General features: G+C 39.6%; 1 protein-coding gene across 7 annotated transcripts in view; it reads left to right on the top strand.

Moving 5' to 3' along the window:
• Positions 1–20,807, top strand: part of LOC113172885 (partitioning defective 3 homolog B-like) — a 172,917-nt gene that overhangs the window by 104,517 nt on the left and 47,593 nt on the right. For all 7 annotated transcript variants that reach the window (XM_026375939.1, XM_026375944.1, XM_026375942.1 and 4 more), the window contains 2 exons: positions 8,620–8,739; positions 9,127–9,498. In XM_026375939.1, coding sequence (XP_026231724.1) covers positions 8,620–8,739; positions 9,127–9,498 — 492 coding nt within the window. The remainder of the gene's footprint in view (positions 1–8,619; positions 8,740–9,126; positions 9,499–20,807) is intronic.

The following is a 20,807-nucleotide window of genomic DNA, read 5'->3' as shown; positions in this document are numbered from 1 at the left end:
CCATATCAACCAAAAACGTCCCTTGAACATGAACACTGAGGGTTTTTCTGTTCTTATAACACTGTTGCATGCTCACACACTCACAACAACAACTCTAAGAGTGGTGCAATTTCCTGAAAATTATCTGTCCAAACTGTTTCATGTAATTAACTCACATACCCAGTACCCTATCATTTAGTGTGAATTAGGCGTAGTTACACACGACATGCATGGGTCAAAGTGTTTCAATGAACATTTTATACTTTCTACCTTCATTCCTGCCTTATTAGGATTTATTTTTACTTTCACTGTGGTTGTTTCTGAAGTGGGATTTCACGTGATTGCTATTACATAGATACAGATCTTAAGCAAAACACTTCCATGCAATTTTATCTCGAAACACAGTGAGAGCCTTTGAAAATACACTTACAAAAGCAGTCTGTGTGAACCAGAACACTGAAAAACATGTCCAGATTTCAAAGTCACATTTTATCACAATAATTATATCTCAAAATTGCAGGTTGTTTAAAGAGAAATATTATGTTATTAGGCTAAAATGGATAAATTCACTTAGCTGAATAGGTTCAGTGCTTAGTAAAGTCACCACTTTTTTCTTCCACTTTGTTTTCATTGTTCTCACTTCAATGTGTCTTTCACTAAAACTGTACCCATGGTGTTTAGTTAGTATGTTTAAAAAAAGTGCAAAATATTGTCTTGATATTGTCGTTGTACACCCAAGCATGTTCTTAAAATATATCAAATCACATTTGTTTGCTGAAAGAGAACATTTCAACACAAGAGGATGGATGGATACAGAAGAGTAGTGTGTACTGCGCAGTATGGCCCATTGTTATTGTTTGTACTGTAAACCTACCATCCTGCTCATCTACTGGACATGTCAAGTTCTCCTGAGGTGTCAACCTGTCATTACACAAAATGCAGCCCTGGGTCGCATGACAACAGTGAAATAGAGCATGATTGTCACTTTTATTGCATGACCTTCAAAGTCCTCAATTTTTTAAGAAATATATTAGCATTGTAATTTGATTTCCCAAGCCGCAAGAGGGAGCGAGGCCTTGCAACATGGAAAAGAAGCCCTAGTAATTCAGTCCTGATGAAGGGTTGGTTCACCGTGATCCCAAACGACCTCCATGGACCTTGCCAGTAATATGTTTCATGGGCTGTTTTCTACCAGTGGTAAAATAAATGTGAAAAAACATTCATAACAAGGTCTGTGGATTATTCTAAAAAGAGGATTTACTGTTGAGTTTTCAAATAAAATTGCTTGGGTGCCACACAAAATGCCATGCAATGCAACTCAATGTTATTTGGTTGGCAGTGATTGTTGCAGCAGTTCAAACAAGAGCAAATAAAAGGAAAACTGTCTGAGTGGATAAACATCAGATAAGTGGGGCAGTGTTAGTTGTATGAATAGGATCACAATTGTGTTACTGTAGTTTTTTGTAAATTATTCCAAACATAGGGCCACATTGAAAGCTCACTGAAAAGGAAAGACCTTCAGTTGATTCTGCACAGTAAAGGGAACTCATTACAGGCACACTTCAGTGTCACAAAGCAAAAGAAATGATTTTGTTGTAATTCTGGAAGAACAACCCAGGGCACGAGGAAACAGCTGATAAATTGATTAAAATCACTGAAGTCTAACTGCATTTTATTATCATGGCTAATTTTGAGGCCAAACCATTACACAAACGCACATGGTATCATGTGATGGTCTATACATTTAAGCTCTGTTGAGGCATTCAGGGACAGTACAGAGAGTAAATCATCCATGTTTCAGAAGCACTCGGAGCCCACTAGTGTTTCTAGGCCATTTAAGAAAGTCTTGCACCACAAACATCACAAAAGAAAACAGAAAACAAGGTATTTACCAAACTGTTGCTCTAAAATCAAGGTTTGACCCAATTCAATCTAGAGAATTCTTAACTTCATTAGCTACAAAGTCATTTATACTGGTCAAGTAGGAATGTGGATTCTATTCTATTCTATTCATTGCTCTTTTAGTAATTTACTAATCTGCAATCACTGAACATGCTGTTCTATGTATGAATACGTACACCGTCCACACCACATAATCTTGTGTCCTTCTCTATTATTGCCTTTCCCACAATCCTTGGCTGCGGTTTCTTTTTGTTACATCTCCAAGACAACACAACTTAAGTACTGGATCTTTTTTAGCTCCTTTACTCCATCACTTTGTCTTACCATATTAGCAGTGTTTCAAGTGCTTAAGTGTTCGGGGAAGGTTACGCCCCAATGCCTTCTCTCTGTGTTAATTCATCCTTCTTTCACCCATCTACCACTCTGTTTGATTATGGTCTGGACAACCTGTGTGGTACACTCAAAATCTCCAGCTGAATCTAACTGTGTCTTCCTTCTATGTTCTCCTGTCGCTCCATCCATTCTACCCTCCCACCACCACTCCCACAATCCCTCCATCACATTTGCCTTAACTACCTTAAGAAACCATATAAAAAATCCCAAGGATATTTTAGACCTTTCCTCTGCACCCCATTTGTCATCATCATAAGAGGGTCTTGATTATAGACCAGTGATAATTTCTACCTTTCTCTCTGTGTCCTCTTTCTAGCCATATTTCTATAACCTCTCTTTCACACCCCCACACTCCTAATCGTTGCATCATTCCAGTTTTTGCCTCTCAGTCTGGTCCCTCTAGCTCCCGCTCCCTATCTGCATTTGATTGCATGTAATAGTGGTAGACTGGCAAAGACTGGCAAATTGCTACTATTCAGTACAGTTCAATCTAGGCTGAGCTGCTGATTCGTCATATTCATCTAAGGCCAGCTTTGATTGGTCTAATGGCCTAATGTTCTGAAAGAGATGTGGTATGGAACACTCAGCCTTACCCCAGGGTCTCTTGTTTTACAGTAGTAAATGTTAATGTTTATCATAGGTCGATTCACAGCTGTTACATTAGGTTTTAATAATGTAATGTTTTCCTAGTAAATTTCTCGCTTATATTAAAACTCCCTGTGCAGCTTTTCCCAAATTAAACCATAATTGCCTAAAAAGACTGGATTGCAATTTAGTTCACCACATTAATGAAGACAGGCTGTAGACATGTAGAAAAGTTTAATTTAATTACTGTAATGCTTCATTCACATTGTTAACCCAGACACCTAGACTCCAAATGTTTGTTTGAAATGCCCTTTCAAATGGACAGCTGGCTCTGTCATCTGAGCTGCTGCCAGCTGCCGATCAGATATGCCACTCATCTTTATGTGTGTGTGAGTGCATAGTGGTAACCATCCTACCATCATGAATATTCATGTGGTGATACAATATAATTGGTCACACAGTCACATGCAGATGGGTGTCATATAGAAGAATATGTTGGATCTGTGTATCTTTTCTCTTTCTTGGTCAGATGGCTAAGGTATATATTCAAACTTAAATAACTTAAATAACCCTTTCTTAGCAGATAACTATTAGTAGTCAACGATACCAACAACCTATATGTGAATCTCTGTATGTTTGCAATAATTGAATTCAATTTAATAATGATAAATAAAATAATTTTATATATAAGAATTTTATGTTTTTAAAAAGAGTGGAATACATTTTTAGTGATTTCTTCACTGTTCACTGTTTTCTATATGTGCATTCCTCATTCTGTCCACATGTGCATTGATTATCTATTTACTCATGATGCATTGAGCTAAACGACAGACAGCAACCTCATTGTGGTGGATGAATCCGAGAGTATTTTTAAATGTATCGATGTAATCTGCAACTAAGACAAAATAATAATTCCAATAATTAAAAAAGAAAAAGAATATCAGATATGATTATCATCCAGAATGATAATCACCTGACCCCCAATTCAAAACTCTCTAAATGTTAGTGTTGTGAGCGTGCACATGCACTCCCACATGCATACAACCACAACTTAACAGTCTACAAGGAAAATGAACATGGGTTGGGAGTCCAGATCTGTGAGCTGTTCAGTCATCTGTGTGTGTGTGTGTGTGTGTGTTTTAGGGCTGGCTGTGAAAGACACAGAGAGACAGTCTGTACAAATGAAAATATGGTAATCTATTAGGTGAGACTGGGAAAGGACAGAATCTACCAGAACCAGAGAGTGACAAGCACTGCTGTTGCCACTCCATCGTGTTTATGTGACTGATGTTATAAAGTATGTGTGCATGCTGTTAAGTTTCAGATTTAAAGTGGTGTAAATTTATGAGAATCCATGATAATGATGCTCATAAATTCAACCAGGCGGGCTCACCTGCTTAGTTGCAATCATGCTCGTTGCTCTGGTTTCTGTGTTCATTTTTGTGCTGGACAGTATGTGTGGGTATTTATATGAATATAGGTTTGCTCACTGTCATCTGTGCTCACTGTTGGTCTCTAGTGAAACTTGAAACCTGCATAGCGTAACAGCACAAAAAAATGACAAGTTACAATAGGAGTACCCTCCTTCCCTTTCAGTATGGAGTACTTTGTTTCATCAATGCCTTCAATACCACTCTCCTGCACATTTACAACTTTTTATGTTCTTTATTTTCATCCTTTCTCTCTGCTCTCTCTCTGGTCATAATACACCACCTCTGATAGACTTAAAGTGGTCTGTCGTTGGAACTATTAGCCCATCTCAATGGTGGTCCCCATTAGAACTGACTAGCTCCATTGTGGAGTCCATAATGGTTGAGCTCCATGCTAGACCTATTAGCCCAAATCTGTACATAGGGTATGCTAGTGTGTGTTTGGATGTGTGCCATGGTGCGTAGATGAAAGGGTTTCTGGTAGAGAAGGACTCACTTTGTTGCTGCACTATAATTTGCAGGTTATTTTGCTGTTGGTGGAGTACCCTATAAAATCCAAATCATCTGTATGAGTGTGTTTTTAGGATTGTGAAAGCCGGCTTTGGGTGGAAATTGTATGTGTGCATGTGTCTTTGGATTAAGCTGTCTGTCTAAGTATGTACTGTTACAGGAGCATTAGCACGAAGGCAAAGTACCCCACTCCACGCCTCCCCTGCCTCTGCAGGCTCATTATACTCCACCCAGCTCTTCACCTACATACTGTGTTCACTCTCTCAATTAATGGAGAATTCGGCTAGAAGGATGGGGCTGAAGGGGGTCTAGCCACCAGTCTGTTTCTGGCTCACAGCAGCCCCTCTCTACTTTAAGATGCTCTTTGAAGCACACATTAGCTTAACAAACACTGATCACCACATGATCACTCCCTTCCATCTGCAATGGACATCATGTTTTGTGTTTTCATTATACCTGACAAATTTATGGCATCTTGGTAATAACAAGAATTTTATTTTTATAAGTATAGTATTGTAGAAAAGTATATTTAACACCACTGACCAATCTAGCAATCCAAGCACTAGACAAGTAGAAAGTGGACAAATGAAAAAGACAAAAATTAAAACAAAAATACCACGATAAATAATCCATCCATAGACATATTATTCTGCTGTGTCATCTTTTCAGTCAGGTTTCAGCAAAGGTAACATGAAAACAGGAAGCTGAGTGTAAACCCTCTGTGCAAGAAAAAAGCCTTGTCTTGTGACCAGACATTGCCTGTCATTGATTCATAATTAGAGAGCACATGCTTGAAATGGGGGAAGGACCCACCAGATGCCAATCAAACTTCATGACAGGAAGTCATTGGTGTGTCACTGACTGATGTCATGGTTGCCAATCATCTATGTGTGTATGTACGCACACACTTGTCAATCACTCATTCCCTTAGGGATCCATTTGTCAATGATAGTGAAGGGAGGTCTGTCTAAGGAGTGGCAGAGGGAAGTGCTCGTAGAAGAACAGGAAAGAGAAAGAGTAAGTGGAGTGAGAGTCACAGATGTTTTCTACTCATTTGATAGTCAGTTCTCTTCTCACAGACAATTTAGCACACGTGTAAACAGCCCTCTGCTCACTTGTTTGAATTAATTAGAATAGGTTGTGGCTAGATTTTGGGTTAAAGCTCCAAGTAGATTGAGAACATGGTGACGATAAAGCAAAAATGTTTGATTTTTTTATGTTACAATTGTTAACCTCACATCCCATCCTTATGCTCTCCTCCTTGAGAAGGAGTCCCGATAAATGGGGAGAAAGAAAAACTAATAAAAAAAAAACATGAAAATTATTATAGGCTGCAACTGTCTTTGGCAAGCTAAAGTTAAGTTAAATCCAAAATGTCACAGCAGTCATTCTCCAACAGTCTTTTTGGCCATCTGTGATGAAGGCATATGCAGAAAAGTTTGCGAAATATTTAGAACATTGACAGTGATAACACTCTGGTGAAGTGTTATACTGTACCTGCTGCGGGTTGCTGTCTTTGAGCTATTTTAAAATATTTCCAAGCAGAGTGGCAGGGAACAGAATGACAATCACTTAGGCATTTTCTTGTATGTCTTCTGTTCATCAGTATGAAAGCATGTGGATATACTTCGTACAACAGATTTTGTTTTGGTACCTACTGTTTACTTGTAATAGTTTGCTGTCTCATTAAATGAAAGACATGTTTTTTTCCCTGTTTGATCAGACATCAGGTTCAAAAAGGTTGAATATTGTTTTTCTTTAATTTCTTACCTTTTCCTATGCAGATGGAGGCTTTAAGAAACCTGTTTATATGCATTTCTAATTAAATCTTTCTCACATGTAAATGAGTAGCCATACACTTTCTATACAGAATGCAGTGTTAGGTCATGAATATTCATTCGTTCTGACACAACAAGAGATAATGTATTCGTCTTAATTGGCTGCTAATCAGCTGCCAATCTTGCCCTGATATTCCTTGTGAAACGATGTGCAAGTGATAATGTTGTAACATGTTAAATTTGCGTCCTGGACATTCCGCTTATGTCTGTATGTGTGTGATGTCTGTGCAACTTCTTTTCTTCTTGTTTCATCTGATTATTCTTTTTTGACATTGTAGAGACAGAGACTATATGAACATGACTGGCATTTTGGGCACTGATGTCAATACGAAGAATTAAAAGTCAGATTCAAATGTACTGTATCTCTTTCAGAAAATATGAATTATATCAATTAGACTTTATCATCTTTACGTTTTCTATTTAAACAGACTGGGGTGGAGATAGACATAGAACGTGGAAGAGAGTGGAAGAGGGTATGGTAGAGGTTAAGTGCAGTGAGAAGAGTGTTTGATACCAGGGGGAAGGAGCAAAATGCGAAAAGAGGCCGCAAGCTAAAGGGTGAAGGTGAGGTAAGGTATGGATAGAAAGAAAGTGAAAGCAAGGTAATGCCAGAAAAGAGAGTGCAGAGGTGAAAAAAGGAATAGAGGTGACAGAGGGGTAAATGGGAGTAAGAGAGAGTTAAAGCAAAGGGTAAGTCTCTAAAACCGTACTGTAGGTAGCAGTAATTAGAGAAAAGACTCCCCTGTGAGGCAAATACACACACATGCTGTTAATGTGTTAATGCACGCTCACGGATGTAGTCCTTCATTGCCCAGTGAGCCCTCTCCATGGGTGGTAAATGGGCATCTTTACCCCAGCCCCCCACTTCTTGTCCATATTAAACATTTCAAAGACATGTATAGTCTCTGCATAAACATACTACACCATTGTTTAATTCAGGATTGCACATGCATGTACAAAGTCAACAAATCAGTCATGTATAAAATCATGCACTATGTGAAAATGTTTGACATAATACAATACAAGGTACAGTGATACTTAGAAGATAGAAGTGCAGACAAAGAATGAGACTTGCTGTGATGATTTGCATGTTTGACAGGCTTAACTGGCTCAGTTAACCGTATACTATTGATCGCACAGCTGCTGGCATCTAAACTTTCATGTGTTGTGTGAATGTAAGATTCAAGATTTTTTTTTTAAATGTATTATTCCTATAGGTGAGTGGTGTTTCTTCACATCGTGAGCAGGCTATGTATGTAGTTTGTTTGTATGACATCTTTACTGTGGTTCTCTGAAAGGCTCTTTGTGCAAGAATACTGACTTATCTCCATACAGTCAAGTTATGATTCTTTTTAACTGGCATTTGTCAAAAGATAGTGCTGTGGTCAACAGCAAAACCTGTATGTCCACAAAGTCTGAAGCTATCATTTTACATTAAACTTGTGCTGTCTGGTCAGGTGTATGCATGTGTCTGTGTGTGTCTGCTCCAGGTAATGACTTGTGCAGTGTCCAGTAGTGCTGACTAGGCTAACTGTTGTGGTTTGAGTATTGACATGTGGCCATTTAAAATGAGCCTCTAAGTCAATTTTGTGTATGCCATCCTTTAATTTAGATTCCGCTGTGTAGGCTGCTTACTGAACAACAGCTTTACATTTAGCCTCCCTGTGTTGAATTCATTTGACTACGGGATTTATTCCAGAATATGTCTCCACTGACATCTTTTTCATCTGCATACTATAGGGGTTAACAACTATATGTGTGTATTTTGATGTGTGTTTATGAGTAAGAGCTTAAAAAGAAACAGAAATTGTGCCATGTGCTTGCATAAACATGATTTACATAACCCCTGTGTGCTTGTGAGAGCAGTGTTAATGTGGTATTTGTTGTATTTGTTTTTCCTTGTCCACTTCCATTTCCAATTCCCTTTTCCTGTTCTTTTGTTCTGTTTCTAACGCCTGTATCACCTGTTTCTCTTCATCCAGATTTGGGAAGAAAAAAGAGGAGAAGAAGGAAGCGAAGGAAGCTAAGGCAGCTCTGCAGAGACAGAAGTCAGGCGTTCTGAGTGACCATGAGTTTGAGAGGATGAAAGATGAAAGGGAGAGGTAGGGAGCTTTCTGGAGATGAGATATGATTTTCTATGCTTCCTGACATACAGAATCAGATACTACCGCATGTGTCTGTCTCATTGAGGAAAATTCTGTAATCATATAACCAAGTTTTTTTGATTGCAGGTGACTGCACTTAATGTTCTCACAGAACACATTAAATTCACTCCATTGCCGTCTCTCGCCATTCTTCTCATTCCCGCTCTCCACTCCATGCTTGTTATTACTAAACTCTGTACCAAGGCTGCCATTTTTCCATTGCCCTTTTCCTCACACAGTCAACTGTGATGGAGTCACAAACATGTAAAAGCAAAACAGATTATACAGTCTGTATTTCAGTGGTATGCATACAGTAGTTGATCTGGCTCTTCATATCTCTGACAGAATTGAGGCAGGGCACCCTGAGCTACAAGAGCACCAGTCCAAAGACCAGCAAGGTGGTGGGTCTGCATACCCAGATGTCGAGGACGATGACACAGACCCCAACTATGCCCAGATAAAAACCTTCCGGGAAAGAGACATGGGTTCAATGCCCCAACCACTGTCTCAGTCACCTCCCTACAGTACAGTTCAGCACAGCCATGCCCGCACTCCATCTCCACAAGGCCCTGCTGCCTTTCCTGGACCTGGAAATCATGCCAATGGCCCTGGGCTTCACCCTAATGATGACCCCCTTGACAGGTTGTATGCCAAGGTCAACAAACCAAGAGGAGCTGGAACTACAGCTCCTCTTGCTCCTGCTGCCACAAATGACAGGTAAGCCACTACGACCTTCTCAGGATGTTTGTTGTAATGGGTGTAGTGCAATGTAAGTCTGGGAAAAGCTGTCGTGTGGAGGCAGTAGTACATTTATTGTGTTCATATTTGGTGAGCCATGCTCTCCCCCACTGTAGTTTCCACTGTGGACCAGTTTGCTGCAGCACAAATAGCTAAATGCTACCGTTCTTCATATTAATGCATTGTGGAAAGAGGCAGAGAAGGAAGTGTTGGGTTGGTGTTAAAAATTAGACTGTCATCAGCAAGGATCTGCACAAAGTCTGCTCATCTACAGTCCACTTAGTTTTAAATCTTGAACGATACAGTCTGGACCTTTGATCTGAAAACAATTATGCAATCGCAGACATCGGGTTGGGTTTGTGCCTTATTCTATGAGAATCACTGTGTCCCTTCGACTTGATTTAGGAGCTCCAAGCTGATTTCTTGGGAGCCTGGTCAGGTACCTCACTAAAGGGGCTCATACCCCACAAGGCAGTTGTAGGGTGTTGTGGATACAAAGAATATGCCCAGCAACCTTTCACATCCCCCTCTCTTTTCCCTTTCCCTGTGTAAATCAGGTTTATCTGAAATGGGTCTGTACGTGTGTGTTTGTGTGAGAGATTTTATGTTTAAGAGCAAGCGAGATATAGAGACAGACTAAAGGAAATGTAGAAACATCTGTGCTCGGTTTGAATTTTATTAAGAGTGCTTCTGAGCTGAAATGTCCATTAACATAGAGTACAATGTCTTTTTGTTTTATTGTTGTTTGCTTCTGGCATAACTAGCGTCTCATTATGGAAAGTCAAGCTATCTTTGACCTTCACCTCCAGGGTGAAGATTATTATTTAAAGGGTAACCCCACTTTTTCAGGACCAGCATTTCTACTACTACTGTACAGTATGATTTGGATCTGGTAAGTCTTATGGATCCAGTGTGGATTTTTCAGAAGGTGCATTTGATCTCAGTTATTGGCACAGCACTGTTTGTGTGTGCTGTTCATTTATCATCACTTCCTGGAACCTGATGATGCAGACAGAAGCAAATCTAAGTATTGGCTGACAGTAATCAATGGTGCCTAAAAAAAGAAGGTAGTGTGTCAGCGTTGACTGCTTGTGTGTGTGTGTGTGTGTGTGTGTGTTACAGCGTGTTAGGAGAGGTGTGGGAGAAAAAGCAACTCATGGATATTAAAAAAAAGCTCAACGTGCCAACAGCCTTTTTCTCGATACTGTTGGATAATGATGATAAATTAAGGCGTGATACATTACCTTGTCTGACTTGCTGAGTTGATACAGGTGCATCTTAACAAATAAGCAGTAAATAAATAAGCTTAGTGATTTTTTTAGGTCAAAAGTGCAGCTGAAAAATAAAATAATAATATTCAGTGAACAGGATACAACACCTAATAAACATAATACACACACTGTACACGTAACGTTTGCTGTTTCTTAATGGAGCACTAACTTTAAGTAGTAGCTATTTTGTTTATTAAACAGATTTTGCCACATGTATAATTAATGCCTGATTATATATGATATTTACTTACTTTACTACTTTACTACACTTCTGCCTGCCTTTAATCTCTGGTCAGTTCTTGTCATCATGGTACTACACACAGGAGCACACAGTGTAACAGCAATATGCGACTTTTTGTCTTTACTTGCTCATAATGTGTGATGTGTAACTGGTGCAGCCTCCTTTGTGACTTTGCTCTGGGACTGATCCTGAAACAAACCCTAAAAAGCTCATAAATGCAGGCAGTGTGCTTTCATCACCACAGACACTTTGATATTCACAGTCCCACTACTTTATTTGTGCTTTCTTATGAACACAGTGGCAATTTTTTTTTCAGGAAATATTCCAAATAAACAAAGTTGTGAAGAGCTTCCAACAGCAGCTTCCACAAGGAGTTTAATGCAAACTTACAGTAGTAAACCTATTGTACAGAGACGTCTACAGGCAACTATTTCTTTCCATAAAGGGACGTAGGTTCATGTGGTTTTCCTTCAAACAAGCCCTCTAATGTTGATTCCAAGGACAAACAGTATACAGTCAGTATGTCCACACTGTCTTTTCAGGTTCTTATCAGTTTGATGATTGGACATTTTACTGTGTGATGACCTATATCTACACATAGCCCCAGGATAGGCATGTCATCATCTTCACATTTGTCAATGCCAGAGGCTGTTTTCAAAAAGATAAGTATTCAGGGGTCAGAAAAGCGAGCTAAGTTTGACTGGTGTGTAAATCATAGTGAAAAAAAAGATGCATTTTCACATTTTGCCAGTATGGCATGGACATTGATTCCCACGGTGTCCAGCCTCTCTCAGCTACTCTGCCATGTCAATACACAGATGGACAGATTTGTGGCCCTGAGTGACTCAGGCAGGGAATGAAGTAGCAAGAAGGACTCAAACAAAGGGACTCGTCAGAAGATTTTCAAGTGGAGAACACACACACGATCCTCACTCCTTTTTTTCCTCTCACTGAACCATTTGTTCTAACATTAACCATAAGAAGTAAATACCCAACTCCAAACACTGACCTTAACCTAACCTGAAGTCTCAACCCTCAGACTTCGTCCACACAGCATAATAATGGTGTGTATACATGAACACACACACACAGAGTCCATTTTCTAAAGTGACCACCTCATCCTCGAATGAGTGCTGCCCTCAGTTTTCTTGAGTGGGTTCCCCCCCCCCACCTGCACCCAACCAACACCACCTACCCCTTCCAAGTGCCCCTTGCAGGTTACCATAACAACCACGACCTCTGGCACTCCACCAATTAGAAAACAATCAGCCTGGAGAGACCAGAGTGGAGAGAGCTTGAGGCAGAGAGAGGTACTGTAGCACATGAGTAAAAAAATAAATAGAGAACAAATAACATCCAAAAAAAAGGAAGAGACACAAAGAAAAGAAAGACCCACAGTGTATATAGTTGACATTTTACTTTATTTTAAGGAAAACGCTTGGCTCCTCCTAGCCTAAGAAAATGTATGTTTGAATTAATATTAGATACGTAACGCTGCATGTCTTAAGGCTCTTATAGAGGTGTTAATTCATCCCTGAGGTCAGCCTTAAACTTCCAGTCTTTAGTGATGTGGTCACATATTATATTGTAACTTGTCAGTAAAAGTTTGCAGTATGTAGAAACATCAAATATTTAACGGCAGCTCCTCCTGTTTCATGCCAGTGCAGTTGCCACATTATCCAGGATGAGCATCTGCTTGATTTATAACCCTTTAAAGATCTTGGCATTTACTGAAAGGTTAAAGCTCCTGCCCTCCCCCTGTTCATTTCTGTTTTTGATTCTCCGTTTGTGTTTGTTTTGGGTTTGCTTCACTAAAGAGGATAAACAAGTTGGAAGTGATTTTGCCATTGGCTTTTACTCATCCCACCATCTGCCATTGTCAGAAACTATGAAAACTTTATCTGTTTGTGCTGGAAGAGGAGCCATCCTCTTACAGCTTTATATTGAACTGTAATAGTTTGGCCTTCTGCAAAGCCATCCACCAGATTTCTTGTGAGATACTTGAAAGTGTAATGCAGTGCAAGGACAGTGGCTTTGGTGACATTTTTATCACAGATATTTCACTGTTAAAATTTTACATGAGGGCAGAAGGTGTAGAATTTGCGAAGGTACTTTATACAATATACAATATGCTACTGTATATACAATACTTTGTGGACATGTATCAGCGTATGTGTACAGATTGTTTTTGAATCATTTCACTGATTACATGAACACAAACCACATACATTCCCAAAATGTGTATTAAGAGTCAGAATGATAAAATAAGGACAGAGACAGACGAGAGAGAGCTTGTACAGGAAAGAAAGATGAGCTTTTAGCATTGCTTGGCTGGTCACGGGAGAGGCTTTCCTTCCTCCATGTTAATTAATCAACCCTTCTCTCAGCTCGTTGAGTGCCACACACACACACACACACACACACACACACACACACACACAAGCCTTTTTTTTTTTAAACACAGTAATACATACTCACGCTGTCCTGCACACTTCTCATGCACACACACATGCACACTCTGTGAGGGAGCTTTTAGTGAATGCCAGGTTGGTCTGTGTGAGTGCTGTTTTCCACATCACTTTCTTCTTGTAGGTAATTAGCGCTTTTGGGGAGGAGCTTTGTGCGTGTGTGTGTGTGTGTGTGTGTGTGTGTGTGTGTGTGTGTGTGTTTCTTAACTTTGGGTAGTTACATGTTTTTGGCACACTATTTTGGCTTTTTGGCATTTAAGCATATAATACAAGTCAAAGCAAAAAGCTCATTAGTGAATGAACCGCAGCTTATTTAAACATAAAATGTGTTAATAACTAGACGCAGTATTTCGCTTTTCTGTCACATTCTTAAATGTTTCACAAAGATCTAACCTATACTTCAAATATGTAGTTTCCGGTCCAGCTAACACACAAGACCATGTATTTTCTGATGTATGTTTGCTCCACAAAAACAACAGAATACTTATACCAATCCCTGTTTGGGTATGGTAGTGCAGCAAGGAGCCAGATGGAACCATGAGAAGTGTTAGGAGGTTTGGCTGGACAGTTAGGTGATTTTAGTGTTGAGAGCAGTTGTTAGCCCATTTTCTTTAAACAATGAAGCCAGTGTTTCTCTAGCCTTCACCGAGTTGTACTCGTCTGTGTATTCAGTCAACAGATTGATGTGGTAGATCTACAGCATCCTTTTAGCGATTTTTAATGGACCCATTTAGTCAGTTTGGTATGAAAAAAAACTGCATTATTATGGAAACTGTGGAAAGAATGTGGAATTTAAAAACAGAAAAAAATAGATTAAAAGACTGTGGTTGGTATGAGAGAGAAGTTTGGAGTGTTTTGAACTTTGAACAAGGTAAAATAGAAGGTTAAGTGGGATAAGCCACAAAAAGGAAGGAAAGTTAAAGAAAGAAAAGGGAGGAGGGGCAAATCACAAAAGAATTATAAGGAAGAAAGAGTTAGTCTGAGGGTTTGGAAGCTAAACCAACACATTTTTGGTAGGAAGTGATGAAGAAAAGGGTGATTTAATTATTAAAACAGGAAGAAGGGGCTTCTACAAGGGAGTTGGGGCACAGACATTTGAAAAAAATAATTGAGGGTCTGTGCATATTTAGAGGTAAAAGAAAAGAATAGAGAGAGAGGATGATTTAGAAATGGAGGAGGTCCACATTTTTTTGGATGAAAGTAGACGTGAGTGGACCCTGAATGTCTGAGGACAAATTAAACTGAGAAAAGCAGATGGGAAAGTAGAAAAAAGTAAGGCATAAACTGAACGGAGAATGTGAAGAGGACCAAAGGAGAGGAATGAGAAGAGGTTGTGGGGCAAGTGATGGGAGCCAGGCAAGAAAAGGGCCAGAGTGTGTGTTTTCCGGACTGGCTAATAAGCAAAAGCTCTCAAGAGGCACTTGTCTGCCCCATTCTTTCCTCCCCCTCGTTCTCTTTCCTTCAATAGACCTTTTCTATGTCTCTTTTCCCTCCATTGCACTCTCTTCCTCTCATTTATGATTTCCGCCTCTCATATTTGCACAAGTAGTTCTCAATGAAAAACAAATTCCATGCAAAGGACATCCGCCCACGATGGAGCACGTACATGGTAAAAGGACACATGGGCACATACACTCAGGCTCTTGAAAGGACACCTACAGACAGATGACAGTGACAAAACAAAGTTTCAGTACACAAATGTACTCGCTCAGGTGCATAATTAGTTTTAGTCACTTAACAGTGAATTAAATTAAAGCTTCTCTGGTTTATGTGCTGCAGCTCTTACGTCCTAATTGGCAAAGATTTTTATAATTCATATCCATTGCATTATATGGGTCTGGGTCATTTTGCTGCTCTTTTACCATGTGTCAGAGTTTTAGTGGATGCTTTTTGTGTAGTAATTTAGCAGATTTAACTTGAGTGACTTCTCAAGTCTTCTGGAGTGAGTAGAGTGATGTTGTCTTTAGAAACACCTCTAGTGAAACCGTTTCAACAGACGTCCTTTATCGCTGCCAGTAAGAAAACAAAAACACGGCCGAAGTCTCGTGCAGTAACTGCATGTATGTAAACTTTCTCATCATCACTCCAAATCACACTGAATAAAAGAGCGGTGTATAAGGATATAATTAAGCACAACAGTGCCTAACCATGTAAAATGCATTTGTCTAGTGTTGCTGTCACCCCTTGCATCAAGTGTAAATATCACTAGACGGAGATGCCATCCCCAGCCGTTGTCAGTAGGCAGGTAGAGCCGCTGCACTCCCACTTTGTCTGCTGCACACACACACACACACACACACACACACACAATCACAAGAGGTGTCTAAATAATGTTATGCTAGACAGTATTCAATCTGTACAATACACACACACTGATTGTCATGACGATAGGATGCCAGTACCCTCTGCCACTGTCGAGTGTCTCTCCTGCACACATAGGCATTTAGACAGCTAGTCTGATAGATGTCATGGCAGTCGATAGAGCGCTAATTACTCCCCGTGCTTAGACGGTACCGCGTAAGGAGCACTGTCATATCCTGTCAGCTGCATTTTAAAAAACATGTGTCACTTCCTGTTAGCCTGTGGAGAAAAAGAGAGCAACACACCAAGCTGACAGCACGTACATAGGCTCCCTTCACATACACAACTGCAGTGTTTCACCGAGTCTTTCTTTCACACACCCATTCTTCCCATCTTCCTGCCCCCTTTTCTTTCTTGTTTCCCCTCTGACCCATCTGCCAGAATTGGTGATCTTTTGTTGTCAAACTTCATTAGCAGAGACGTCAGCTAATTAGAGCCAAGGACAAGCTTGGGGGATTAGTAGGAAGAAGATGATGAAAGGTGAGACGGGGGAGCAATGTAGAGGCAGGGCAGAAAAGATGGAGACGAGCGAATGATGTAGAGTTTGAGATGGAGTGGGAGGGAAGGAGAGATGGATGGTATCAAGGTAGTGGTGGAAATGACAGCAGAGATGATTACCTGCATAAAGTGTGCAGAGTAGGACAAGGCGAGAGAAAGTAAGAAACAGGGTAAATGGAGGTGTGAGACTGAAAATGCATAGAAAGAGTGACAGATTTTCTCTAAATGAGCCCCAGTAAAGCAAAACGTGAAATGAAAATTGAATGTATCACAGAAATGTCAAAATGACAGAAAATGGCAAAGAAAGCTCATCTCCATGTAAACAGATGGATAATAACTCACACTGATTAAGTTGTTTCCTTTACTTGCAAGCAGTCTAGTGTGTGTGTGTGTGTGTGTGTGTGTGTGTGTGTGTGTGTGTGTCTGTTTGTCTGTATGTGAAAGCAAGCAGCCGAGTGGAACTGAGATCTGAGATACAGGGAGAGACAGAGATAATGCATTGACCTGTGTCCGTTGTTGTGGTCTAGTTGATCCTTGTAAGACACAGCTGATAATGATCCTCTACTCTACAACTAGACACTGGGGAGGACACACACACACACACACACACACACACAGTCCAGGACAGATTTGTGAAAGTGTGGAAAGAAAAAGACTACAACTCCCTCTTGTCATTATAAGTCAATATTTAGCTTCATTTGCTCTGTTGCGCTCGCTCACAGTTATCGACTGTGGTTTGTGTCCTGTCACAGCCAAGACTTGGTAGCAGAGTAAAAATAAAAACAGAAGAAAGAAATGTAAAATAATGCTTAGACTGTTTGTTTATGAGCTGAAATGTAATCCGTAAAGAAACGTAAAGAATTATATTTAAGCTTTGTTGAATTAGCTGATTATGTGTAATTGCATTAATTCAATTTGTGTCATCGGCTCTGAATCGCTTTAATCATTTGAATGACTTACTGTTGTCTGTAAGAGTGTGAGCCGGTCATCTGTAATGCTGACATTTCTAAAGCTGCTAAAAACAGTTATTGCAGCTGCATTGTTCAGCATCAGCAGGATGCAAAGGTACACATTTCCTTACTTTCCCCCTTAAAAACGAGGAGGACAGTACGTACCATCTTTCAAGCTTTTAAATCAATTGCTGTTTATTTTTTTATCTTTATTGATTTTACCAAATGGCCATCATGACTTTGTGTTTGCACTAATGAAAGGAAATCTGACTTAACTACTAAATTTTTTCCAGAAGGTCAACTGTTCTGCTCGTGGGTACCATTGTTTCTCCTTCTCTTGTCTTTGTTCCCTCTAAAAATTGCCTCCAAGGCTGACATGCTCTCTCTATCTCACACACACACACACACACACACACACACACACATTGCATTTGGGAAGAAAAGAACAATTTTATTCCCTCTGATACTGAATTGTACCCCTCTACATCCGCGTATTGTGTTGAATAGTGCCTCTTTTTTTTCTATGCGCATAGAAGCACACACTTTCATAATACACATGTGCATACAGTAGATGTGATAAATCAGACTGAGCCACGAATCTGAGTAACATATTTCCCCAGTGCCACATCTAAGAGGAGACCATACATCACCTGTGTGTGTTTGTTGCTTGTGTGACAGACTAAACTCCTTTGGCCATTTTCTGTCAGATTTATGAAACCTTTCAGCTCAGAGTCATCTGTTAGAGAGCACTAAAGACATTTGCTTGACCTGTCCTTTCTTTCTATTTTTCATCTGTCCTTGTCTTTGTCTACATCTCTTTATTCATTTTTTTCTGACGGAGGGAAAATGGTTATAGATCTTCAGGCAAATGTGACAAATCAGTTTTCCTTTGGAAACCAGTGCTGCTGTTAGTAATGGATTTGCCACACCACTTTTCATGCTTTTTAATGTTAGATGATTTTATTAACTCAAGCTTACAGTCAAACACACTCATAATGTTTTTTTCATGGTATTTAGACTCAACATGATATTAAAATTTAAATAGAAGAAACATTTTTTCAGGAATTAAACATGCGTCATTTATTTTTCCAGCTATGAATTGTGTTAACACAGAAACTGGCAGATCCCACATTATGTCATTAAATATTTATGTTATATGCATGACCTATGATCACATGTCACACTTCATCCTGGCCTCAACAGTGGAGCCTTGCTCTTAAATGAATTAGATGACAAGGATCCCAAAACTGATTTAAAGCAAGCCAGAAAATGCATTTTAAACTTCAGCAAAAGAAATTGTTCTTCTTTATAACTAGTTTTGTAAATATTTATAAGCAATAATGACAAGGACATATTTCCTCACTGTGGACATTGATGCATTGTAGGGCGTATCTCGGCATGTTATTAATGGAACAGAAGTCTTAATTATTAATAAGAGTATTATTAACAGCTATGCCAAGTTTCCAATTCGGATTTTAAACATTTATAGAATTATTATTGGTGTGACACAGCAAGAGCAAGAGATTGATCTTTCTTTGCCTATGTGCGCTAGAGAGTGGAAGAGAAAAGTCTGTTCCTGCTGGGGCAAATCTCTGCTTTTATTTTAAAATATGATTAAATGACGCTCTGGTCAGAAGGTATTCCTAATGAGTGTTGGTAATAAAATGATATTTCAGCTTCAAGTATATTTTAGGTGCACAGACAACTGCTGTAATCACACACAGGCACAGAACAATGCTGTGCCATTTGGTTGTTAACCGCATGGACCATTCCCGCCGTATATTGATGTTTAATGACCACGAGGTGGTTAGAAAGTGAAGTCATGCAACTCTGCTTTTTTTATGGCTTACGTGTTTCTCCAAAGCTAATCAATCGTTTTCTCAGTCTGTGGTCGCGGAAATGTTTGTGTACTTGTATGTTTGTGTGCAGGATGTCTAGGTTTATCAGATTTATTTCTTCTTGAGCCCACCCTCTTCCTTTTATGTGCAGTCATAAATCGTGTAAAGTACTCTGTGTGTGTGTCTGTGTGTGTGCATGTGCGTGTGCATGATTGCATTTGTCACTGGACAGAAAATGAATGCTGTGTACATTTCACCACCCTATTCTCACAGGCCCACAGCATAGGGTAAGAGTGTATGTGAGAGCATATTTGCATAAGGTGCGTATCATATGGTTCTTTTTGTGACACAAATCATTTCTACTGTGATGCAAAAACACAAAGAAAGCTCAGCAAAGAAGAACATATATGGGTAAAATGTGTTAGCTGAAGTGCATCCGTTTGTACCTTTCTGTTAGTGTCGTAGGCGACCGCTGTGTTTTTTCCACGTTTAATCCTCTCCTTAATTCCAAATGCATGCAAAGTTTGAAGTGGTCCTAATGAATGAGAATGAGATACAGTACCACTTATGACTTCGACACTTTATAAGAACCCAACAGGGGAACAGAAACCACATAAAAGCACTTATAACAAGGGTGTTGAGAGCCATCCAGTTTAATGATGCATTACCACTCTCCAGCATTTTTAGATTTTTTTGTTTTTTCATTGATTTATGTGGTGCTTCTGGGTAGCACTTACACATATACTGTTGACAAATGTCTGTTTAGAGGGACCACTAAAGGGTTAAACAGTCACCTCTGTATATGGTACATGACTGCTTTCCAGGAGGTGGTCAGTGGGAGAAGGCAAAGGGAAAGGGAATACGTGGGATGTAGTATTGACTGCCAGAAAGCATGAGAGTTTATTACTGTTTATAAGATACCTTGGTGATGTGCTTCCAGTTAGCCTAAGGTTGTTTTTTTCTGCCTTGTACATTCTGGGATGCTACAGTATGTCTCCACGATGCTGAATAAGATTAAAAACACAATACATAAGTAATACATTTTCATTGATAAAAATGACGTTTAAAGATTTACTTACTTACTCACTTGATAAATAAATAAAACTGCAACATTAATGGCAAGTTCAGTGAAATTAATCAAAGGAATTGGAAATTAGATACTGAAATTAAACATAATAAAGGTGCAGTGTGCATCTGATTTCAAATCCACTGTGTGCACAGTGGATGTGGTGTGCTACTGCTGACAGGGCTCTTTTACTATGTGCTGCTAGAATATGGAGCAGGAACACACCCGTACACGTGGCACTGGCACACACACACACTAGATTGTTTTTCACAGTAAGTTCTTAATACGTTATATACTGTACATAAATGCAGCTTCTCATAATCTCCGATGTGACTCTGAGCGGAGAAACAAATGATATATGGATTTAAAACGGAGGCAGAGCAAAGAAAGCCACAGTTTGGTGGATGAAGACGCTACCAAACGGACATGTAAACAGAGGCATGTTTTCTGAGGCCACGCACACATGATTTGTGATGTGAGACCACATTTAATGTGTTCTCAGAGCTGCAGATATTGCGCTAGTTCTCACAGCTCTCTGGGTTTATAGTTTCAAAGAGAGGAGGGGGAACAATGTGCAGGGCAAAATAAGAGAAAA

The sequence above is a fragment of the Anabas testudineus genome, chromosome 21 (assembly GCF_900324465.2).
Source record: "Anabas testudineus chromosome 21, fAnaTes1.2, whole genome shotgun sequence".
NCBI lineage: Eukaryota > Metazoa > Chordata > Actinopteri > Anabantiformes > Anabantidae > Anabas > Anabas testudineus.
This window is presented reverse-complemented; position numbering and strand designations above follow the sequence as displayed.